At 45.5% G+C, this 25,392-nt stretch overlaps 2 protein-coding genes across 4 annotated transcripts in view; one reads left to right on the forward strand and one right to left on the reverse strand.

Annotated features, from left to right (window-relative positions):
- Positions 1–9,978, forward strand: dpp7 (dipeptidyl-peptidase 7). The gene is made up of 13 exons (XM_035436328.1): positions 1–298; positions 588–732; positions 973–1,112; positions 1,510–1,673; positions 2,291–2,426; positions 2,534–2,615; positions 3,287–3,453; positions 4,222–4,282; positions 7,934–8,052; positions 8,517–8,673; positions 8,971–9,035; positions 9,126–9,196; positions 9,431–9,978. Exons 1-13 carry the CDS (start codon positions 89–91, stop codon positions 9,531–9,533), a joined length of 1,620 nt encoding a protein of 539 aa, XP_035292219.1. The 5' UTR covers positions 1–88; the 3' UTR covers positions 9,534–9,978.
- man1b1b (mannosidase, alpha, class 1B, member 1b) overlaps positions 9,676–25,392 on the reverse strand; it is an 18,510-nt gene continuing 2,793 nt past the window's right edge. For 2 of the 3 annotated variants that reach the window (XM_035436325.1, XM_035436326.1), the window contains exons 3-14: positions 23,338–23,446; positions 23,087–23,250; positions 21,992–22,134; positions 21,662–21,777; positions 21,026–21,214; positions 20,759–20,907; positions 19,661–19,849; positions 19,100–19,290; positions 16,172–16,292; positions 15,595–15,789; positions 15,030–15,161; positions 9,676–13,556 (exon numbers count right to left, since the gene is read on the reverse strand). In XM_035436325.1, the coding sequence (XP_035292216.1) occupies positions 13,338–13,556; positions 15,030–15,161; positions 15,595–15,789; positions 16,172–16,292; positions 19,100–19,290; positions 19,661–19,849; positions 20,759–20,907; positions 21,026–21,214; positions 21,662–21,777; positions 21,992–22,134; positions 23,087–23,250; positions 23,338–23,446 (1,917 nt within the window). In that variant the 3' untranslated portion in view covers positions 9,676–13,337. The remainder of the gene's footprint in view (positions 13,557–15,029; positions 15,162–15,594; positions 15,790–16,171; positions 16,293–19,099; positions 19,291–19,660; positions 19,850–20,758; positions 20,908–21,025; positions 21,215–21,661; positions 21,778–21,991; positions 22,135–23,086; positions 23,251–23,337; positions 23,447–25,392) is intronic. The other variant, XM_035436327.1, reaches the window with a different exon arrangement.

A 25,392-nucleotide genomic window follows, 5' to 3' on the forward strand; every position in this document is an offset into this window, starting at 1 on the left:
GAACTTAGAAATCATATGACTCTGCTGCCTTTGTTGTTATCGATTCAGCTGGCGAACTAGTGGCTACTAACATGCTGTAACCTGTAAAATGGCAGTACATATGTTTGTTTTAATTTCTACGCTGTTATTTTGTTTACATGGAGAAACGAGAGGGTTTCCTAATCCTAACCAGCAGTATGTCATAAGTAAAATTTCTGACGCTCTTCTGATCCCTTCGCCAGAAGAATTTATTTTCAGTCAACAGGATTCTGTCAAAGTTAGCAAGAAGTCTGGAAAAACTGAATCATTAAGGGAAGAGGTGAGAAACACATTTAGTTGTCCAACAGTTGATTATACCTGCTAACACTACTTGCCTTATTTTGCTAACTTGCAAAAGACCAAGAATTGTTCATTTGGCCGGCTAGTACGAACAGTGAAGAGAAAGCTACACATTTCGTTTGTGATGCTAAAATGTAAACCATTGGCGATGCATGCATGTTTGCTTGCACATTTTCGTTACATTGTCAAACACGCAGTTAATGCTTACACAACTTCAGCGTCGTAATGCTTACTTACACATAGTTGTGTCAATTATTTTTTATTGTCAGGCGACCTGGAAGAAACATGCAGTGCCTTTCATCAACGCTGACCCAGAACCCAAGTTTAAAGAAAAGTTTTTCACACAAGTGCTTGACCACTTCAATTTTAATAGCATGGGTAATGGCACTTTTGATCAGAGGTATTTGATTACAGGTGAGTGACTGACATGCAGTCATTTTGCATTTGAGCTGCTTTGCATAGTTTCTAAGCTTAATGAATTGAAGCTATAAAGAGGAAAAATGTACAGGACTTAATCAATAGCAAACAATTAAAAATGTTGATTTAAAGTCTATGAACTGATAATAATTCACCAATATATCGTGATCAAAAACGCATATTACGCATAACATTATATTTACAATGTGTGTATTTTGTGTGCATCGTCCCATCCAGATCAGTACTGGAAGAAAGGCCACGGTCCCATATTTTTCTACACCGGAAACGAAGGAGACATCTGGGAGTTCGCGTTGAACTCCGGCTTTATAACAGAGTTGGCTGCCGAGCAAGGCGCTCTGGTCATATTTGCTGAACATGTGAGTATGTGTTCAATGTGACTCATTGCATAAGTGACCATGACTTGGAAGGAGAAGTAGAATAAACACAGTTTATTAAACTAAACCACAGCAGTTTTAATGCTTATACATTGTTTTGAGAGCCAAGCAAGTTTTTTTTCAGACAGTGGGTGGAGAGACTGTATGTTTGTATTCATGTCATGTTGCAGTAGGTGGACAAAATGCAGTTTATTTGTATACAGTGAGGTGAGGCTGTATCTGCAACACTGTGTTAAATTGTCTTTATAACAACTATTTCATGTCTGCACAAGTGATAACCGATACCTTGATAGAACATAATATGGCTTGCGTTTCATGTATTGTTATGACACACTACACCAAAACATAGAATCATAGTGTTGTGTTATCCCCTTCACAGAGATACTATGGAAAATCGCTTCCATTTGGCAAAGACTCCTTTAACATCCCAGAGGTGGGCCTGCTGACAGTGGAGCAGGCCCTTGCAGACTATGCTGTGATGATTACAGAGATGAAACAGCAGCTGGGAGCCACCAACTGTCCTGTCATTGTGTTTGGGGGCAGGTAAGGGAACTCCTGAGGCTGCCTGTCTTCAACATTGATTTAAATAGAACCCCAATTCATTCATCAATTCTAATTAGGTTTGTATTCATTCCTGCTCAAATTCTTTTCAGCGAAGTGAAATCTACCATAGTTCTACCCCAAAGTGTACCTTAAGTTTAATATCTAGTTTAATTTAATTGTAATTAATACACATGGGATCAATGAAATCTTATACTTTTCCAATGGCAACAGCAACCTCATTAAATGTGATTTCGTCATTGATTGCGTACTATTTATGCATAATAAGTAATGTGATTGGGGATTTGTAATGACAAATTTAAAAGTAAACCATAGAGAGGTCTGCTAGAGGGGCGCTATAATTACAAGCACAATTTTTTAAGGGGAAGAAATTATGCTGTCTGTGTACTATGGTTATTTTCAAGTCTTTTTTTACCCATTACAATTAATGCACAAATCTGGGCTTAATCAGATTTGCCCATTCAGGGAGGGAACAAGTACAAGTAGTATGAAGGATATACAAAAAAGTCTCAAATAGACCAACAAGGAGTAAAACCATGTCAAGTGTCTTGGCTTTCATCTCCAAAATGGAAAGTGGATGATGTTTCTCTCTGTGACAGTTACGGGGGCATTCTCAGTGTCTACATGAGACTGAGGTACCCCAACATCGTCGCCGGGGCTCTGGCTGCCAGCGCTCCAATCCTGTCTACTGTTGGAATGGGGGATTCAACACAGTTTTTTCACGATGTGACCTCGGTAAGCTCAGACAGTTTTTTTCCCCCTCCAAAAGGAGTACAGCAACAGTAGTAATTGTATATGAACATTATTTTCTCTTTTAAAAAAATCTGTTTGTTCATCCGTAGGATTTTGAGAGCTACAGTCCTGCGTGTAGAGATGCGGTGCGCGGAGCTTTTCTTAAGCTGGAGAACCTGGCGCAGAATAAAGGTATTTCAGCCTGCCATGCTCTTCTGCACAAACCACCGAACCTCAGTTTCCAGTAAACTCATTTGTTATTATGCTATTTCATCTTCTTGGAATACTGTCTGGCTTTTTTGCTTTCACTGTGTTTAGCATTAGTGTTCTTATTGAGGGTTGTAATCAGAAGTCTGCTTTTTTTGTGCCTTGCTTTAACATGTTATTTAGAAGAAATGACTATCTCTAAAGAAATTCTGGAGAAGGGCCACAGGACTAGATTAAGTTCTCTAACAGACCATTTATCAAGAGAGACTTAAGAAAAGTCAGCTCTATCCTGTCAGTATAAGGAGACTGAAGGATGATTTATAGTAATTAAATGAATCAGTGCTTATTTCTACGTTTCAAAGAGGTCAAAAAGGATTGATAAGGTTGATTCGATTTTTTTGATGACAACCATAAGCTGTTAAGTCTGTTTAGGCTTGTTATTATACTTCCTGTCTACAGTGTGTCTAGCACTTGTTAGGATTTTTGGTGAAGTCAAACTTTGGGATTTGTAAAGACCAAACTGCCTGCAGTGCTAGGAAAGTCCACCATTTTATCGGGAAACAAGGGGCTAAGATGGGCCTGCTGTAGTCCTTATAATGTACTCTGCTTGTGTTCCATTTAGTGTCTTACAGCCAATAATCACCATTCTTTTACAGATTATCATACTATCCAGTCAGGTTTCTCCCTGTGTAAGACCCCGTCAAGTGGTGCCGACATTCACCAGCTGAAGGGACTCCTGCGAAACGCCTTCACGATGATGGCTATGATGGACTACCCCTACAGCACCCACTTCATGGGGAGCATGCCAGCCAATCCCGTCAAGGTACTGGCCACCCCTGTGGAGAACCGTGTGGAGAACCATGTTCAAAAAAAGCCCTGGTGCTGCGCAGGCCACTGTGCCATAAACCTTAGCCAGTTAATAGCATGCCTGTCCAGATGCCAGGGCAACAGTACGTGCATAACAGTTTGGGGCTTTTCATTGGTCTTAAAAGTAGCAGGTGAGTATTCTGGGATTGCTGCTGTGGGTGAGCCAATCTACTTAGAGCAAGAACAGGAGTGGCCCAAACATGGTGCATTGGAAGTGCTTTTCAGTCCCCTGAAAGGTGTGGTTAACTGGTACAGTAAGGGAACAGATGTTGCCAGAAGCTTTTCAGTGTGCTGGTGGGACACTTTTATCTGTGAGGAAGACATATGCATTTTATTAACAGTGAAAAGTCACTTACATTAGGTGTCCAGCTAGTCAACTGATTTAAAAAACCTAGCTAGTAAGTTGGTTATATAATGACCTTTTAATTTTTTACCCACAGTTGCACCCTGTGGGTCTCTTTGGGGAACTTACAATACTGAAAAAGGGTGGGCTTTTCACTCAAGCTACGGGTTGGTGGAGCTACAGCTAACCTACACTTACATCGTCAGATGACATACCTGCCATCCCAGTTACATAAACTATAATTGTTTCATTAAGTTTTTTTCAAAAGAATATAAGGGATTTGTTACTATTTCTATAGATTTCCTGAAAACCTTTCAGGGATGAACATGGTACTTAGCTTACAATAAAGGAGTAAGTGCACCTCCCACTATGTCCCTGTAGGTGGCGTGCGACACCATGTTGAGTGGAGCTGATCTACTGCCTGCCCTGAGAGACACTGTGGGTAAGTGGCCACATTACCCCATACTCAGAATTTCTGTTACCATGAGTGATGAGTGGATGAGGCTTCATTAACTGCTTAAAAGTTGGAACCATCAATGTGCTGCTGTAAGAATAAATGACTGCTTTTTTCCAACTGGTGTTCTTTGGAAAGTAAGGTATCTGATTGGTTCAAATCAGTAGGTGATTGTCAGTCCCACTCCTTTTGTCGTTTTATGTGGATTCTCTTTTTTTGGTATTCTCTCCTTTCCTTTTCCTTTACCTTGGGATGTCCACCTGTATATGTAGGCCTGTCTCATCACTGAAAGGTCTATGTGGGGTTCATGAAGCCTCTTTTCCATTCACTCATGACTATAGAACAACAGAGCTCTCAGCCCCTCTCCTTGGTGTGGGGGACAGTGGGGGCTCCTGGGATTTGATTCTCCTCAGCGTCTGTGCCGAGATGGAGAGGATGCAGGCGCAGTGATCTGCCAGGACCACAGGCAGCATGCCTGCGCTCTCCCACTTCCTGTCCCTGGTGTAGGTGAAGACCCCCGTGGTCTTGCTCCTGTTGTGTAGAGACCCCCCGCCGGTGATGTACAGTCGCTGGCCACTGGCCGTCAGGCTGAACAGGCTGTACCTCAGTGGGGACACCCGCACCGTGGTCCACTGGTCGACCGCCGGACGGTAGGACTCCATCTCGTTCACGTGGACCCACTCCTTCTCCTGCAACGGGAACAGCGCTCAACATCTGAACAGGAATGGAGATGCAGGCGGGACCCGGAACAAGAATGATTATTAAAACTAGCGCCACCGTGGAGCACCTTGGGACCCCATGACTCCAGAGAGCCTTAATAAAGAGGATCTATAAAAATAATAGGCGGCCTTTGGGGCCTGTGCTTTGGCTGTACCTTGCTGAGTGTCCTCCCTCCCACGCAATAGATGGTATCCTCCAGAGTGGCCATGCCATGGTCGCAGCGCGAGAAGGCCAAGGGGCGGTTCACTACCCAGCGCTTCAGACGGGGCAGGTAGCTGTAGAGGTGGGGCAGAGTATTTCCGCCAGAGAATCCTCCTGGCCAACGAAAAGAGAGGACTCCCCCCGTCAAGATCCCAAGTTGACAAAACTGTACAGACTGTCGGCTCATGAGAATGTGATGTTATTGCTTCAGATTGACCTTGAGTCATCTTTAACTTTCTTGAAAGGCCTGAACAGTTGCAACAGTATTTAGTGATAACCTGGATGGATTGTAATTTTGGCTCATAGTCGTTTGTACGTGTGTGTGTGTGTGTGTGTGTTACCTGAGATGTAGAGGATCCCTTTGTGCGTGGCTCCAGCATGGTCCACCACAGCTACAGGGAGGGGGGCGGTCGGCTCCCAGCGGTCTTCTCCGAGGCTGTACCTCTCTGTGCTCGCTGTCAGTTTCCCTAGCGATGTTCCCCCGGCTACGGCAACCAGCCCTTCTGAGAGCACGTCAGCATGGAAGCGGGTCCTTTTCTCAAGCATCCCGGGCACCTGTAGCCAGCTTTCACTTCTGGGGTCGTATCTGTGCACCTGAACAGATGGGAACGAAGGCATTTTCACAGGAATGGAAGGCTCTGATTGGCCAGCGGTCTCAGACTCTCCAGACATAGCCAGCTGCCCTTGTTCACATGCTGCCACGCTTTTATGTTTTAATTTACATTATACTGTCAGAGAAATGACTTGCGAAGTAATTATTTGAAATTTAAAGGGCTGTAACTGCTGAGCTTAACAGAAACTGGTTTCTACTTTTTATTACGATCAGTTGCTTTATTTATGTTACTACTGTAATTAAACTAAAGATACCATATTAGGTCCGTGGAGGTTTGAGTGACTGGGACAACATTATCGCATACTGCTGTCTGATCTTGTGGGAAACTGCATTTCTCACCAAGAAAGTAGAAGACTTGCCTCGTTGGTTGGCTGTTTTCCGCAAGGATCGAACTGGTGCTGCCCACCCAGGACGAAGAGGAAGTTGTTGAGCACGACGCAGCAGTGATTGTACAGTGGGGCTCCCAATTCTCCCAGTCTACTCCAGTCCATGTCACCCTCCGCCGTTGCCCAAACTTCCCGACTTACCTGATTACCCGCAGTCCTGCCACCCAGCACCACCAGGCATGGCGTAGCCCCACGGACGGTTGTGGAGGGGCCCTGGAGGGCTGGCTGGAGGTAGGGCTGGGCATGGTAGGCCAGTGCCTGGCGCAGCAGCTGAAGGCAATGTGGGTCAGCGCACACCAGGGGGCGCTCCCCCAGCTCATCCAACAGAGCCTCTGGGGGGACCAGGGGGAGCCGCAACTTGCAGAAGACGGCATGTGCATGAACAGCGTGGTCAGGATTGTGCTGCAGCCAACGGAGGGCGCCACGGAGCACGTTGGTCTCGCTGATGTCCCCCAGGTCATCTTGACTCACCAGCTCAAGCAGGGCCTTGGGGTCCAGATCCAACAGGGTCTCCGGGTCTTTCAGCAAGCTCTTACAGTTGGCTCCCAAGTATCCCAAAACTCTGCGGTGGAACTGGGAGGGGCCCAGCCGGTGAGCCACAGATAGTATCTGAGTACAGGTTTCAGGGGTTAGACTGACATCTAGGAAGTGAAGGCAGATCTTGATGGCATCCCTGATCATTAGGATCTTCGCTGCTTGCAGAGTCTCCTCCACCACGTCCAGGCTCAAGGTCATGTGACCACGGTAAACAAATCCCAGCACCTGCTCCAACCCATGGGCTCTGACCCCCTGAAGCTTTACCAGCCTTCCTGAGGGAAATGGAGAGGGGCTTCCTGTGAACAAAAGGCGACAATAGCTGCTGACAGACGCCAGGATCGCCCTGTGACCTGCAAATTGCACCCCCTCTGCCTCCAGAATTACATCGCACAGCGATCCCTCTTGCCACAGGGACCCTGCCCCTTTCAGGAGGCGCTGGGCATGAGTGTTCGACTCCAGCCGCATCCCGTCCTCCACCTCTCCCTGATGCCTTGCCACTCCTTCCGGCTCTGCATCCATCAGATCTGCCTCCGCCCTACTCTCAGTCCTCTGGTTCCTCTGCTCCATTGTTTTCCACATAATCAGTGAAGCTGCTGGTGGTAGATTATTCTGAGGTCCATTCAGCCAACATGTAGTAGTTTAGTCTCCTGAACAAAAAGATGATCTCAGTTGAGATAATAATGATAATGGTAGAGGAAGACTGCCTCTCTCGGGTTTTCTGTAGACTTCTCCCTTCCAGTGAAGTTGAGTACTGCTGTTGTTCTTTGCCTGCTGCTGTTGCTCAGGCACCCTTTGAGTAGAAATTGTGGATACTCCAGTGTGTGCTCTGTGGCCAGGCCCTTATCAATGCTGTAATGCCAAACAAATCGTTTCTGGGCTGTGGTTGTCAAGGGACATGTTGAAAGAACACCCGCTACACACACACACACGCCCACATAGAGTACACGCAGAAACCTTTAGACGTTTTACTATTCATCTTCAACATGTCTGGGCTTGTACCCTTTCCTCATTGACTGTTCTTTCCTGATAAATGTGGGATCAGTTGCCTTGGAGACTAGCTGAAAGTCGTATCTCGGTGAGAAGTGTGCGATTGGGTACGCTGAAGATTGTATTTGCAGTATTTACAAAAATTCCCCCCATGGCAACTTAGGTTCCAGTCACTTTTGGTTCTATGTTCCACAGGAATTTTCTACAATTCCTCCAGTGAGCTGACCTGCTTTGACCTCTATGGACTGTATTTGGAGTGTGCCGATCCCACAGGCTGCGGACTTGGCCTAGACAGTCTTGCATGGGACTATCAGGTAAGTTATGAACCAGGACCCTCAACTATTAAACCTTATCTGAAATGACAGTGTGGAGCTGTGGTCAGGGACCTGAAATTGAAATCTGAAGGTTGCAGTTTGCATCCCACATGGGATGCTGCCATATTACCCTTGAGTGAGGAACTTTATTTGAATTGCTGCAGTACAATCTGTAGAAAACTGATCATATGAAAAAATGTTATACAACTTGTCCTGCACAGATTTGTGGAAGAAAATGTTTTAGAGGATACTATAAATGCATTATGCAGCAGTATGCAAAATTATATAATAACCATATTATTTGTTATTCATTCTATTGAAATTTATGGTGTGTATGTCAACAGTGTTAGGTAAGGAGGTAATTGCTCCTCGATTTTTGGAGGGGGAGTGAACAAATCATGAGCTTCTCATCTGATGAAAACTGAACAGGTCATTGAGGTTTGTGTTTATTTCTCTTCACAAAGGCCTGCACGGAGATCGAGTTGTGCTATGAGAGCAACAATGTCAGCGACATGTTCCCACCCCTCCCATTCACGGAACAGGACCGTGAACGGTACTGCACTAAGAGATGGGGCGTGGTGCCCCGTCCAGGCTGGCTCAAAACCCAGTTCTGGGGAGATGGTGAGTCTGCTTTTCACATAGGGGATGAGACCTCAGTATTTCACCATGGATCGACTGCTTATACTTTTATGAATATGCAAATGTTAAAGTGCGGTTTAGCAATCACTGTAAATGTCGTTTGTATAGTTACTGTGTCCAACAGTGTTATGTTTAGGGGGAAAATTAGCTATGGCAAAGCTGTTCCTGGACCAGTTAAGCTATAGAACTGGCCACTCTGGCACGCTAGATGTACTTTTGCAGTTAAGTTCACTGCAGACTGTCCAGTAACAGGTGATCAGTTTCTGTTGTCCTTCTCAGCTCTCTCCACAGCCAGCAACATTATTTTCTCCAATGGGGATCTTGACCCATGGGCAAATGGAGGGGTGAGAGATGTTTGATATGTTTAAATGTTTAGTTGATGCCCTTAATGTTGCAAGAGCCCATTTTGCTTCAGCTATCACTTTGTGTCATAGGTAAGAAAGTCCTTGAGCCCATCCCTGATCGCAATCAACATTTCTGAAGGAGCACATCACCTAGACTTGAGGTGAGGAGATAAATCACCAGCTCACCTGAAAGGTCCCGGTAACACAAGTCGTTTTAAGCAGCCGCTTTGAGCAATCTGCTTAACACATTTTTTTAAAGTAAATATCCAGATGTACAAATGGACATTAAAGTATGCTGTGCAAGTTTCTCAGGGTAACGATGTTTGCCAAGTAAATTAATAGTACATGTATTATGCACATTACTGAGCAAGTTAATAAAAATAACTGTCCTCCAGGGGTTCGAACGAGGCAGACCCTTCATCAGTGATTGAGGCCCGCAGGAAGGAGTCTGAAATTATCGCCCAATGGGTGAAGATGGCGAGGAGGAAGTCGCTCTGAGAGCTGCTTGCGAAACGGATAACCAGAAGTTCAAACTTCACAAGCTGTGCTCAATGAAGTCAAGCTGCTGTAAAATCAACAAAAATCTATAAAGCTTTTAAATGCAGGCATTTTTCACCAAAATGAAACTCAAACCAATGGCTTCTTTCAATATTTTAATGTAGCCCAGATGACATGTACAAAACATATTTCTCCATACAAGATTGTAGATGGCTGACAGGCATCCATGTTGCTCCATTAACAGGTTTAGACAGTCGCACTGGCCATTGTTTTGGCATGTGTACAACAGAGATTCTGCATGACAGCCAAAGTGGCACCCACATTATGAAGCAAATACCGACTAAAAAGTCTTTGGGAAGGATCAGCCATGTCTTTGGTGTATTTTTTATTTGTTTTTTAAACTTGAGATGTGTCATTGAAAATCCATTAAAATGTTTTAAAAATATGATTGGATAACTCCCAATTTGTTTTTTTTTTTGTGATGACATGTCTAAGAATGTTGAATTATGTCACTTGGATCATGTGACATCAACAGACTAAAGGTTTTAAACATAACATAAAGGCCCAAATGGGAGAAAAACTTCAGCGAGTGTAAAAACGCAACACAATCCAGCTATTTACTATACATCCCATCAACCACAAGTAGGTGATCGAGCAAAGCTGCCTTTTAAACCACTGTAACGTGAGGGAATCCGTAGGGGTGAGAACACTGATCACCCCACACCCCAACAATTACTTTTTGTTGATCAGCATATGATTTGTATTTGATTTAAAATCCCTGGCCTTCTGAATCAGATCACGGTACAACAATTGACAAAAATGTTTGTAATTGGACTTCAGGCCATAACATGAACCATTAGGAACCTTCTTGATTAGGAACCTCCCCTGCCAAGGTAATTCATATTATAAATTAATAAAAATATATATATATATCTTTCTCTCTCTCATTCTAAATACATCCACAAGAAAAATGTAAACATTAAAAAATAGAAAACGAAAAGGGTGAAATGGGGAAAAGGGCCATCAGCATTTACCACTGAGAATGAGGAATCAAAGAACACAGATGGGATGGGGGAAAAAAGACAAAGGTAATTCACAACGGGGACATTGTTCAGCTGAGCGCGGAAGGCACGTTTGGAAATGGAGCATTGTCTCAGTTGGCAAAGATTAGTCGTGGACACCTGGTGGGGAATGCAGCCGGAAGCCGGCTGCCCCAGAGAACGTGGTCCATTTTCAGCCCGGGCACAGAGGTGCGAGGATGCTGCGGCAGTCTACAAGGGTCCCAAAGTGCGAAGGACCTGGGCATGAATGCGAAGCAGTTCCCCGGATCTAAACTCCACAAAATCTGGAGGAGGCGGTGGATGAACATCTCCCCATCTCTAATACATCAGCATGGGATGAACTCTCCTGACCTTTAGCTCCTCCCCTGTGATGTCATTAAAGGGGCTTTCCATCCATCAGCTGCCACTCTGCGCATATCAAACTCAAAGAAGAGATTTCCCCAGCAGAGAAATGACAAACTCTCCATAAAAAGACAAATTACTCCCCTCATATTCTGGCTTTAAGGGGTGAAATCACCTACAGTGAAAGTCTGGTGCTCACTTGTTGCTACTCTAAATTATTCTAAATTACCCTTCGCCTCCATTTTTGCATTTTGGCAATCATGCATTGAAGCGGTTCCTTTGATATAATCCCTGCATCTGATATAATTTTATAGAAACTGATAAATGTATATGTATAAAAGATTGATTAATGTACAGCATTAGCAAAATTAGTGTGGGGAGGACCTAGGCTAGAATGGCTGGAAAGAAAACGCGCACACACACATACATACATATAGCACACACATAGCCCCAAAGGAGAAGCGCTTGATACCTCAGTGTTACATAGATATGCAAAATGCCAAAACACCCGATTGGAAAATGCCATGGAACCAATGTAGTCACAGATCAAATGAACAATGAAACGCACAACAAAATTGAAACAGGCAGAATCTATAGGATTACACTGTATATAAACATTTGAAAAACTTGTTAAAAAGGCCTGCTAATGCTTACTGCATAGGTGCCACATTTTAGGGAATTTAAACCACTGAGGAATAAAGTACTGTAATTAACAGGTATGCTAATGTTCCTTTATGGCGTTAACTGTAAATTACAATAACGCTACTCTGAAAGCCAACCTAAAAACAAATGCACTGTCTACAAAATATACTTTATCCAATAGACATGTCACAAATTTAGAATGTAGGCTATATGAAGCCATTTCTGTGCACGCGCTATGCTCAGTGCAAAAACCTTGCTGATGCTACAAATAACAAAGTCACAAATTAAATGACAGGCAGTCCAAAATTAAAAAGTGACTAATGTGACTAATGTCAAAGCAAGGCTATTTAGAGGAATGATTGTAATCTCATTTTGTTTCTTCAAAAAAAAAAAAAAAACCCTTTTGAAATGTTTTCTCAAAAACTACTGTGCTGTTATGTATTGACAATAATGCTACATTAATAACATCAGGCTTGTTTCTTGAGTTCTTCTGAGTATTCCAAACTCCAAAGTCAAGGGCAGAGTGGCAATGTGAATCACAGACAGAGCTGAAGGCCTCCAGCGTCTGTGCAGTTCTCTGTGGTTTAAGACTAGCATTGCCCATGCAGCACTGCATGGGTTTTGACGATCTCTTTGACAGTTAGGATCCTGACTCTAGAAGTTCTTTATAGTATTTACAGCAGAGGAAGAAAGACTTTTCGATGCTTATATAGTGGAAGAGACCGCACAGCAATCTGCAAGTCACTACATCTCCACACAACGCACTCCCGACGTCTCTGAAACGTTTGCGCACGTAGAAAAGGCGCCATTTTGTCAGATTTCAGACACAATACACATTAATAGAAAAAGATAAGAAAAACAGCAAAGCTATCTTTTTTTGACACTACCAACAAGTGGAAAAAGAAGTGCCATGATGTGTTCACAACTCATGGTGGTCCCAACAACAGAGGACACCCTAAGCATTCAATTCCAGGCCATCGTCACAATTACTGCTGTAACTGCGGGTTTTCTACAAGCCACTACACAGCAAATTGCCATTTTATGGCCACCCTTGCTTAGTTTCTGTAAGAGCTCTGGAAAGAATGCCCTTGCTTACAGACATGAATAAATCTAATCTAGCTTACTTTGAAGTCAGCCACTGAAGAACAAAAACAATAGCAGCTTATGACCGACTCAAATTTGTCATCTGTCATGAATAAACAAGTGGGAAGGGTTTTGAAGTGCGAGGTTGTTGTTCACCAGCAGGACGCCATCTCCTCGCATGACGCTCGTTCAGCAGGTAAGGGGGCGGGATGGGGGCGTGGCCAAGGCCACCAAAGGATGCAAGGGTCAAAGGAGGGTGGCAGTTTTGGCTCAGATTTCAGTTTGGAAAAGGGAGAAGGACGGAGGAAGAGATGTTTCAGGGGAGTCCTTCCCAGACTCCACAATCTTCTCTGAAACTTTGAGAGTGGGGAGGGGTAGGGGGTATGCGGGGGTCCCACTCTAGGACTTGAGGAGTAACCAGCTCCATCGGCTCAATCATGATCCCAGAGTTATCAATTAAGAAAAAAAAAACCACATGTTTAAGGCCAATTGCAATGGATTAAAAACCACCTCCCTGCAATAGACCCATCCAAGTAAGGCATGTTTCCACTGCAGTCCAGCTGGCAAGGCAGGGGGTGTGAAGGGGTGTGAGAGAAAGAAAATCTCTGTTTCCTCCTAAGCCCTGAGATAAGTAACTGTGCTCCCGTCATTTCCTCTCCGTATGCCCCGCCTCCCGTCACACCGCGGCCGGGGGCGTGTCGGGCCATATCGGCAAGGGATGGGCCTCCGTGTTGAAGACGTACTTGTCGAGGCTGATCAGCTCGGGGTCGTCGGAGAACAGCAGGAAGAAGTATTTGAGCGTCTCCCCCAGGAAGAAGCTCTCCATCTTGTCCCGGGGGTTAGGGTCCTCGGGGTTACGGACGTTGTTGATGGAGGTGTAACCACCGGAGGGCACCTGAGGACAGAGGGACGTTAGCTCTCACCGCACTCCCCGGAGAAGCCTTTATCAAGTCCCAGGTACGCTTCACTTACGTAATCCAGATAACCCTGCAGTTATTACTAGCATGCCAAAATAACTTCTCATTAAAGTAGATATATACCAAGGCTGGGCAATGGTTTTCAACCTCTATGCTGCATAATTACTTTTATTATTTTTCCTAAGCCATATGCATATGCACAAAGGCGTAATTACAATATAAATTGACGGGGACATGTGCCTTCCATTATTTAAAGATGCCCCAATACTTTTACAAATTCCTTTCCACGTGGAATTTCATAGGTCTACCGATATTCCCATTGGTTCTCCCTGCTTCAATAACAGTAATGTTAAAATATAGGCACATAAAACCTGAATGAACATTTGCGTATTTGCAGTTTGAATAGTCTTCCCATCAATCAGAAGTCAGCAATGAGTTTGAAATTCTTTAGCTAAGGGTCTTGTATTATGTAGGCTTTTATCAACAGTTAAAACTGTTACACAGTTAACTAACCATTGTAGTTGTAATTGCAAACTAGTTGTTATTTTTGTCTATTCTTTTGGGAGATACTGCGCATGTCCACAGGGGTGCTTACAGCACCTTCAGTCACACTTGGCCAGAACTCAGAAGGCGAGAGACAGAGGACAATGACAGTGTCCATCTGTGCTTCTGAGTCAGGTTAGGACAGGCTGATATCCAGCTTGGATATTATGCCGTTAAAACTGCACAATAGGCTCTGAGGAGAGAAAGTCATATTGATAATTTTCTTTTTTATTCTAAGTATATTCATATTCATTTATTAAAAAGGTAGACATGCACAAAAACTGGTTTCACTCCAGCATTCTTATGGGTACTTTTGGTGCGACTTGCGGAAGGTTAATTCAGACTGGAATTAATGCATTTGGAACAATCTAATATGAAGTCAGTTGGCCAAGTTATTTAGTTTTCTTTCCATAGTGTTTTAATAAATGAACTGTGTCATTTGGGGAGTGTGCTTGTCAGTGCAGTTTAGGAAAGGAATGAACTATTTTAGGTTTAGGCCAGTCACTTTAGCTTCGGATTCATTACATCCTGAACAAGCAAGTGTCAGAAATGTGGTTAGCTACAGTTAGGTCATTTCTTATGAAAATTGAGCAACTTAAGTTCAGGAGAACTCATGTTGAACATTTCGGCAATCAACTTAGGGAAAATAGAATGAATGAACTCAACTTATGAATTCAATCTTATGTTATTTAAAGAGGGACTGAGCAAAAACAGTATCGTTAGCCAATGTCTGGTATGGCTCTTAAGTGATTCCCCCCGACCCCCACCCCCACCCATGTTCAAATCATGATTATACCCCGGCATATGCCAGTATTATTACGCAACCCATTCATTAAAATCTTTGTGTGTGCATATTTGTGTGTATGTATTGAGACAGAAAGACAGGCAGACAGGCAGAGGTCCCTCACCCTGGTGTACTTGTTGAAGTTCTGGAAGATCTCCCAGCCCCAGTCCTGGTACTTCCGGTCTTTGGTGAACCTGTACAGGTAGAACAGGCTCTCCACCGTCTCTGGCCGCAAGAGGTTGTGTCTGTCTGCGAGCTGGGCACAGTGAGTGAGAGAAAGGGAGACATGGCAAGCCATTACCACACAGGGCATTCTGCACTGATATCAGTCTGCACAAGGTCTGCTGGGCAACAAGCCAACCTGCGATACAAGTGTATCCTGCACTTCTGAAGAATAAGAACAGCAGATACTTCCGGAAGAGAAGGCTTAGTTATCAGTGCTGGGAGAGAGAAGGGAGAGAGGCTGGTAGTGCTATGAGAGAGACGAGTCTTGGACGAACGTACCGTGAGACAGAGAGAGGTGTATATCTGGCTTGATAGAGAACCCAGTGTGTAGACTATCCCCAGAAGCAGTTTCAATAAATGGATTCTCAGTATGCCTAACAAAAGGTCGGACACAATATCATGCAACTCCCCTCTCCCCGGATGAACACCACCCCCACCTCCGCGGCCCCCGGCCTGTGACCCACCTTGACGTCCACGTCTCGGCTCTCGCCGGCCTGCATGTTGAAGTGCACGATCTCGGGGCTCAGGCCCGTCTCCATCTGCGCGTACATCTGGTAGCAGGTCTCCATCAGCCGCTGGGCCAGCTCCATGTGGTCCCCGGGCAGGCCGTGGTGGGCGCCCAGCGCCAGCGTGCCCGGCAGGAAGCACACCAGGTGGTCCTGCGGGCGAGGGGGGGCACGAGTCAGCGAAAGACAGGAACTAATATCCACCAACAGTACCGCGTGGGGTGCCGTGGCTGACAACTCCCCCGCCGCCACTCTCTAGAAAGGAAACCGCTTCCATGCTGTTCTAATTGGCAAAAAGGTCTCTCCCTCTCCACCTTCGCTGTCGTGCATCACCCAGGTGGGTGCTACACATTGGTGGTGGGTGAGGTGAGTTCCCCTTCACTGTAAAGCACTTTGAGCATTCAGGAAAGTGCTATATAAATGCAAGGATATATAAGTAGTAACTTGTTCAGGTCTATAGCCTGAATCAGGAGTTATCTCAATGGATGGAATTTGTTGGTTATTGTGTTTGGGTGGGCGGGGCAGAGGGGCTGACCATTTTGGGGCTGAAGTGGCCGTGGGACAGCTCCCCCACGAAGGTGAGTCCGCTGGGAGACGACTTCCTCAGCAGATTCTTCTTCACCCCCTCCATGGACTTCAGGTAGTCCTCCAGTAGCCTGAAGAGCGTGCGCACACACACACACACACACACACACACACACAAATACACACACACACACACACAATATCAACTGTTTTTGGATTTCAGCTCCCATTAAATAGTGACTGGAATGCTTTCTCGGGACAATCTTTTCACATTTACACAGAATAATTCGCATACATTCCCTCACCAGTGGGTGCGTTAATGCAGAAACAAAAAAAAAGAATAAAAACGCAGGGAAAAAAGACACTGTGTACTATAAACGCCGATACTCCAAGGTCTTTAAAAAAAAAATTACAACAGGCAATGACTCAGACATGAACCACAACAAAATTATTACTCCCGTTTCTTTGAGCCAATTTCGGTGTCAGAGAATTGTGTTGTTTATTGATCATATTTACACAGTAGGACTGTGCACAGACTGTTTGGGGGGACAAATGCTAAAAAAGGGCACCTTACACCTTTTTTTAAGAAAAAAATAAAAATAAAAGAACTGCCTCAGCCACAAGGGCACTTTTGCAATCTCAGGGCCGGACGTCTGTCTTTAGTTGCCTATCGGTGCACGTGCCTGTCACACAGCCGTTGGTAGCACTGCAACAGCCAATGAGAAAGCACTTCATATGAAATGTTGAAAATGAGATGTCACACTAGCTAGCTTGCTCAACGTGAGTAAATTAAAACAGAATTCGATCCTAGGGTTTTTTCATTTTATTTGTCTGCATGACAAAAGTTTTTGATCAGAATGCCAAAACATTATTTTCATCTTATTTCATCCCGATGCTTCAGCCTACTTCTGCTACAAATGTCCGAACAAAATTATGAAAGACATTTATTGTGTTATTGTCAGTTGGCATACTATGGCAAAAAAAAGTTCATTTTAATCAGAATGCAAGTGAATTAGTATAAAACGCAGATTTTTAAATCTCACTGTGTACCAAATGAGGGTCTGTGGGATGTGGGCACATGCATAAGAAATGAATGAATGCTACAGACTACAGTTCAATGAGCTACATTATTCATTCAAGCAGAGTTGCCTTTTATATACTGCGCACAGTAATTAGAAATTATAGAGATGCTGAAAGTGATAATAGTTTGAAACTGTTTGAATAGGCCGCACATAACTTGGTCATTAAATGTAGGATTTAATAAGCTCATTCTAAGGAGAGATCTGCATTAAAATGCTCCGTGCTAGTTTTATGATAAATTTGAAGTGCAATCTTGCAATTCCTTCATGGGTTTCCAAATCTACTTGAGGTCAACTAGCATTTATACAAATCCAATAATGCATTGCTTATCCTGTCCCCCTCTCTGGGAATTGTAGTGAATTACATTTAGATATGGCCTTTTCCTTGCACTCCAAGATTGTTGCAGTTTGTCAAGAGGAATTTGAATAACCATACATTTCAGCAGTGTCCTAATCTTGAGCTCACACGCGGAAGGGGCAGGATATATATTTTTTATATGCACACTTAATAGCATATTCATTTTAAATTTATGGTAACACTCAAATCTAAATCTGGTATGTGCTTGTTTACAGTGTTGAAGTGCTGCCCCCTGGTGGAACACAGGGGGCAAACAGAAGCACAAATCACTGCCTGACTGTTGGCATTACTGCACAGGTGTAGACTCCAGTCTTGGCTGACTGCAGTGTGCTGTTTTTTGGTGCGTTACAACACTTTCTTGATTAAGATGAATTTAAGTCACTGACTGCCTAAAGAGTCCAAACACCTTGTTTCCAAGGCCTTAATTGGCCACAAACTGAAAGGAAACTGCGAATACCAGCAGACACTGCAGCCCTGCTATTCTGGCTCCGGCGTTCTCCAGCGAGGCTCTGCTTCGCTGAACTGTGTTCGCTCGCTAGCTGTAAGCCGTTTCGCCACCAGGATCCTGAAGAGGGCGGTGGTGTCATGTCGTGGCGCATGAATAATTCAGCCCCTCTGCCTTTAGGGTAACGGCGGATGGAGATAAACCGCCGCTGCCTGATGGGATGATTAATTTTTCAGTGCAAAGCTCGGCGTCCTCCCACTGTGGGACCCACGCAGCTTAATCTCTCTCCTAGCGAATGATCAAAAAGCTTACGCCCTCCTTACACGACCCTCGAATTTCCCCCGTATCAGTCCCGGCGCCCGATATCTTATCTACATGGTATTACCGCTGTTCACAAGGACAGTACACCCCTGCAGTGAAATTTTTAAAAAATGGTTGTAAACTGTCATTATCCTTTAACGACGTGCTTAGGTTACTGATGTCAGAAACTGGTAGCCTTGCCCCTCAGCAAAGCAGAGTGAAGCAAAAAGAAATAAAAATAAAAATTGTTCAAGTACTCAAAGCACGATACAAGCATGCTGGCTTGCCACAAGCCAAGGGAACAGAATTGAAACGGACTGAATACCAGATATTAAAGTGGCATAAATCATGGTGTAATCATTTAGATATAATTAAGCAGATTTTTTTTTGCTGTTGGGACATTTGGCTGGCTGACAGCATGTGATAAGACAAATGCCATACTGTTCACTCATACAACTGTGTATTAACTGTGTATGAACTGCATGTCAGCACTGCCCCCACCTAGGACTCACCCTGCAACCTTCTGGTAAATAGCCGTACCATTCAACGCCTACGAATAGGAGTCTGGTTGGTGAAGAGTTGATCGACAGGAGTTAAAGTCCCTTCAGTAAGCCGCACATCACATAACTGCGTATGAAGTTTTATAGCACAGTATACGGCATATCTGGTCCTGTTCTAATGACACTGACTTCACTCGCGCTTCACAGCCGTGAAGAGATCAAATCAAAGATGGAGGATGAAAGAAGCGCGACTCACTCGGTCTCCCTCTTCCCGCCCTGGACCCACTGCTTCAGCAGGTACTCGTAGTAGCTGTCGGCGCGCGCCCCCAGCGTGTACACGCCCAGGTGGGTGAACTGCCCGCTGTTGGTGTTGATGAACATGGGCACCAGGCCCTCGTGCTTCCCGTCCAGCTTGTGCACCAGCCGCATCACTTCGTCCACGGCGTCCTGGGGGGGAGAGGGGGGTCGTGGTGAGTTTACAGAGGGGATGGACAGGGCACACTATGGGAGTGTCTCTCCTCAGGTAGGGAGCCACAGGCTCTAATGGTTGGCCGGCCACCAGTTTAGACCTAGAGTTTTCATAAAAGCAGTAATCAACATAGTTTATAGAAAAATAAGTGCTGAAGAACAAGAAAGTCCAGAACATTCCGTGACTCTCATCATTTGTATCAGGTGTGCTTGAGGTGAAACGCATAATACCTGGATACTGCAACGCTTTGGGAAGCACTGCTCTAAGTGTACCAGAGTGGTGAGGCTGATGAGTGTCTGAGGGGGAGGATACAGGACCCTGATTGGTGGGCGTCTCTGCGGGGCTCACCCTATAGCGCGGGTCCTGAGTGAGCCGGCTCAGCTCGCGGAACTCCAGCTGGATGCTGGTCACTTCCGCCACGGTGCTGTCCGACGTCCAGCGGGGCGAGTGCGCCGTGCCCTTCCCGATGTTCACGTCCGAGTACGGGATTTTGGAGGGGGTGTTGAAGGCGGGCATCAGCCTGGACCCTATGTCCCTCTGCGGGGGAGCGGTAGACGCGACACAACGAAGAAAGGCTTACCAAAACAAAGGGCTTCAAAAAAAAGACAACTCTCACCACATGGCAGGCGCAAACAAATGATCCAGCTCCGTGAGGATTAACTGTTATTCTAATGAGAAGGGGAGGCGGGACACATGAACACCACCCTGCTGCTATAGAAACGCAGAACACCACCCTGGGGCTGCGGGCACCCAGTTGGGCGGAGCTAGAGCAGCAGCAACCCACGTAACCCCCGGCGGACTTCACACCACCATACCCCTGAAGGGGATAAAGCCAACTGAGTCCTGCTGTTGTCATAGCTAATGACTAGAGCTGGCCGATATACCGCAAATTAAAATTATCTACTGCTGTACTGGTCATCGCCATCATATGGTGAGCTGCCGTTCTTTTCATCTTTCTTTCTTTCATTATACCTCACGTGGTAGTAAACATCCAAACCTCAGAGGCCTCGTTAAACGTTTCCTTGAAAAAACACCGGGTGTCCATAAGACATATTGGCAGGCAGGTCGTACAGCTTTCATGTGATCATGTGATGTGTTTTTGTCAATCACTTACAAGTTGCAAGGCCTTGCTGCTGATTGGGTGTCTTATAAACACCAAATAGATAACAGTGGATACGTTTTTTTGCCGGGAAGCATTTCAGGTGGAAAATTTGGATGTTCACTACCGCATCAGGTATAATTACAGAAAAAGATTACAAAAAGGCAATACACCACATTGTGCTAACGACCGGTACTGCATTCAAAAATGACCACTGTGGTATATCGCCTAGCCTTACTACTGACGTATAACACACAAGTTCCAAACCGGAAATGTCTTAGTGACAGGGGCCCAGTTACAGGCTAAGAAGTCGAGAGGAAAGGGCGGGGCCGGGCCCTCTGACTCACAGCCTTGTCCAGGAACAGGGCGTCGCCGGTCAGGTGGTAGGTGCTCAGGAGGCCGCCCAGGATGCGGATGGTGCTCTCAAACAGGTTCACGTCTACGTTCTTGGAGAAGGACAGCTCCGTGGCCACCCAGGCCTTGGCCTCCTCGAACTCTGCCCGAAGAGAAGGTTTACGGTTGCTACGGTTTCAACGTTGCTACGGTTTCTGAGCCTGTGCTGTCGGAACGCCGTTACGGGGGAGGATGACTAAGGGAAGCCAGGTTTCCGGTACCTTCTTTCAGGCCCAGGATCCACATGGTGTCGAGGGCGTCGATGAGGGTCAGGCCCAGGTTAAACCACTCCCCGAACGACTTGGTGATGGGCTTCAGCTCGTCGTGACCCCAGGCAAAATCCTTGTAGCCCTTCCAGGCGTGTCTGAAAGCCTCTTTTACTGCCTCCTGCCTCTTCACTGGGTCAGTAACTAATTACAGACACGCGTGCGTGCACACACACACACACACACACACACACACACACACACAAACTCACGCACGCACACACACACACACACACACACATACACACACATAAACGCACGCACGCACACACACACACACACAAACACACAGAGGAAAATGAGCATCATTGCCCTACAGCTTTACTAAGCTGTTTAGGAAGTAAAACTAGCACATGGCTGCAGGCTAAAAAACATTGCCTGAGGCCCTACACTAATTACTGTACTGTTAATTAATGCTACAATAAAGCATTCAAAATGCAACGCCGGCTCTGCGGTTTATGTGAGCAGCCGGCTGTCCATATGGGTCCAGTCACAGACTGGCTGAAGCTGATGGATGTGCGAGTTACGGCCCAGGCCACAGGAGAGTGGGAGAGGACAGGCGCTGGAGAAGGGGAAGCGTGCAGTACCCACCGGGCTTCTGCGGGGTGACCCCAGGGGGTTCCCCAGGCGCCGCGTCCCGCTCCTTCCCCTGCAACGACGGCTGTGGGTCGGTGGTCTGATCTGCCTCGATGATGGCCCCTCTCCAGCTGAACACACACACACACACACGTGTAGACAGGGATGGTTGACTTTCATTTAATTCTGACCTCAAGATTTTTTGCCTGATCGTCATGCATTCATGCACATTTAACGGTCTTTTAGGTTTTATCTGTTTCCAGATGAGCTTATGAACAAACCTCTGCATTGTGCACCTCGACACTCAGAAAGAAGGTAGCCCTATACTATAAACACAAGCCCTACCTGACCAGCGGCTTCTCTCCTCCGCCCTGCTCCCCGCTCTTCACCGCCGGCTTCTCCTCCTCTACCTGCGAGTCTGACGCGTTCCCTCTCTTCTGCATGCGGCTCTGCAGGCCAGGGGGTCCGCGCTTGGGGAACGGTCTCCTCTGCTCCGCGCCGGAGAGACGGGGGAGGGGAGAGAGGGGTGGAGTCACGGGTGGAGACGGGGAGAGAGCTTCCTCGCGGTGTTACTTAGCTGTTTTCTGCGGTTTGGTGCACCCTGGTGCTCTTAATGGGTGTCAATTTGTTTTACTTCATCATTATTTAACCAGGTGGGCCTACCAAGAGCAACTCATTTACAAGCTACAGCGGACAGGCCGTGCATGTTTGTGCAGTTTCAACGGTGTAACCCATCTAATTTGGGGGAATGATTAGACAGTCAGTTGTAAAGAGCCTGTTTTTATAGGGCATTTTGTCCAGGACTCTGGGGTTTCCCCTACACTTTTTGGCATCTCTGTGTTTGATATAAGGAGGAGTGAATCCCTATGGAAGCCCAGTGCACCTCTTCCAGCAGCAACTCAGTTTTCCCAAGAGGTCTCCCCTCCAACCAGCCAAGCATAACGTTGCTTAGATTCAGGGACATTGCATGTACAATACAGCTGTCTGCATGAGCTATAATGCACTAGCATATCAAAAAATGTCCTTTTGAAATGTTCATATTTCTCTTTTCAAAATTAATAAATCAACGTACAAAGATGTACAGAACAGTTATAATTTAAAATAGTGCAGAAGTATTATAATGATACCACAATGTCAGTACAATGTGCGATTCATTAATGGCAGGATCTTAAAGGAGGTACCTTAAGGGTCAAAAATGTCTCAAAAAGTGTGACTCTAATCTCAAACATGCATCAAATATGCTTCCTGAATAGGAAGGGCCTTTAAGAAGATGCCAGGAAATATTGAGACATGAAGGAAATTTTTTGTCCAAATTCAGGAAATTCCCTTCAGCAGAAGTGTGACATCACTGGTGAGCTACAGGTGTGCGGCAAGTCTATGATGTAAGTGTGACGAGTGCACGACAGCTATAGGACGGGTGTGCGACAGCACTGCACTGACCACTGGAGCAGCCTCAGGCAGGACGGGCACGTTCTGCTTGGGGGGCTCGGGGATGACCCCTGGGACCGCTCCTGGGACGTCGGGCTTCAGGTCGTGCCCCTTCCCTGGGTCCTCCTTCACCGCCCTGTCGGACAGGCCTGTGGACACACGGTCACGTGACCAAACTGACCGTAGACCTTTAGGTAGCTGAACCCTGGAAATGTCCCCTCGCCCCCCCACTGCCCTGCAAGGCCCCGGCGGGATGTCCGTACCTCTCCAGCGTCCGGCCAGGCTGGGGTACGCCGCAAACAAACACACCACCATGAGCGGCAGCACCACCAGGACCAGAGTCCTCTGCAACCTGGACAGCTGCTTCCATTTCTGCACAGCGAGACGGAAAAGAGAGAGGATGGCAGTGGGCAGCAGTGTTTACGGCAGCAGAGTAGTATAATGGGTAAGGAGTTGGTCTTGTGACTTAAAGGTCGCAGGTTCGATTCCCAGGTTGGACATTGCTGTTTTACCCTTGAGCAAGGTACGTAACCTGCTTCAGTATATATCCAGCTGTATAAATGGATACAATGTAAATGTAAAAAGTTGTGTTAGTCGCTCCGGATAAGAGCGTCTGCTAAATGCCAGTAATATAATATAATATATTATATTATATTATAATATATTATATTATATTATATTATAATATAGAGGACTGGCCATTAGAGCAGTGCAGAGAGCAGAAAGGATGTTCCATCTCTGTACAGCAGGAGAGGGAGGAGAAAAGATATTAAAGGATGAAATAGACAGTCAGCGGCCAAGCATACTGCCAAGGACAGATCTAGCAATTACTTGTGCAGGGGAAAAGAGAAAGCAAGAGAAAGGGCGCACATTCACACACCCAGTGTTATCTGCTAGTCGAGGTGCTAGCTCCTAATTAACCGAGGTGCTAGCTCCACAAAGGAGACCCTGTCAGTGACTGTTCACATTGACATCAATACTGAAAACAGGCACATTTTAAACATGCTCTGGTATAAATTTCTCAACCAGAAAAAGATATTCAGAATTTAATTCAGATTCTGATCAAGATGTACAATATTCAGCTGTCAAATAAAGGCACGTAAGGCCATGCAAACGTGACAAGCATTTGTCATGCAAATATTTCAGTTAGGCCTACTGTAAATATGTTTGTTTGAATTCTCTGTTCATTTGCATAAATTTAATTCACAAGCGTACACATAATACTAGGATTTTTTTTTTAAACCGAGGACAATTATTTTGTGGGTACCTGACCAGCATAGCAAATTGGTTCAAATGGCTAACTGACTATAGCATCAGCTAGCCTCACGTTCAAGCTCAAGTTCACGTCTTCCGTTTTGCCGTTTTCAGAACACTGGAGTAAGGTCATACAGATTCAGCCGGCATATAAATGACCGTACAAAGTCCACAAGACTTAAGTGGTATCGTTATGATTAATTATTTAATAATGGAAAAACTGTTGATATACAGAGGTCCATAACAGAGCCTATAATTATGCGCACAAATTACACACGCACATTCATGTATATCATGACCCTCAGCAGGGCTACCAGCGTATTCGCTTGTGTGCTTTGTGCAGACTACAGCTTGTGAGCCATCTGTTCCCCAGGTTTACCAAGTCCTCGGGGAGACAGCCTGCTCCACACCAGTGTAATCACTCCGGGGGCCTGACTCTGCACCGCCCTCTATATCGTCAGCACTGGCATAGGCGTCCTCCTCGCTGCCCGTCTGTACTTAATAATGCATGAACAGTAATAGGACGAGAACCACAGTGCAAACAGTGGTGCTCTCTAAATCAGTGCCCACATGGGAGAGCTCCCTGTTTGTCTGGCTCTTCCAGAGAGCCGCAGCTTAAACAGTGGGCTGCGACAGGCCAGGAGATCAAGGTCCTCAAATATGCATTATGTTGAACTACCCTTTCACACACACTGCAGGTGCAATCCTCTTTTCTCTCCATTTAAATCACTCAAGCACCGGCACCCCTGCATCACCAAGTCATTCTCAATGACAGTGAAACCAGGCTGCTGCAGCATCATCAGCTTTAAAAAAATACAAAAATTTTAATCTCACCCCCCCTCCCCCCACCCCCACCCAAAACGAAAAAAACTGAAGATGCTGTATCAGATATTTGAATGCAAATCCTGTTTAAAAACAGAACTGCATTGAAATTTTAAATATTTCCTCAGTGGCTGCTCCAATCATAGATATGTGCATGAATTGTGTGCATGGTCTGTTTTGAATTGGCGAGTCGATGTATTAAAGACTACGAATTGCAGGTTCACTTAGGATGTTGTAGGTTC

The sequence above is a fragment of the Anguilla anguilla genome, chromosome 10, assembly GCF_013347855.1.
Source record: "Anguilla anguilla isolate fAngAng1 chromosome 10, fAngAng1.pri, whole genome shotgun sequence".
In the NCBI taxonomy this organism is placed as follows: Eukaryota; Metazoa; Chordata; class Actinopteri; order Anguilliformes; family Anguillidae; genus Anguilla; species Anguilla anguilla.

Excerpts from the sequence above, each read along its gene's own strand:
- dpp7 (XM_035436328.1), top strand. The coding sequence starts at position 89 with ATGGCAGTACATATGTTTGTTTTAATTTCTACGCTGTTATTTTGTTTA. Across the intron at positions 2,427-2,533 it reads TTTTTCACGATGTGACCTCG|GATTTTGAGAGCTACAGTCC; the intron begins GTAAGCTCAGAC and ends GTTCATCCGTAG. Across the intron at positions 8,674-8,970 it reads AACCCAGTTCTGGGGAGATG|CTCTCTCCACAGCCAGCAAC; the intron begins GTGAGTCTGCTT and ends TGTCCTTCTCAG.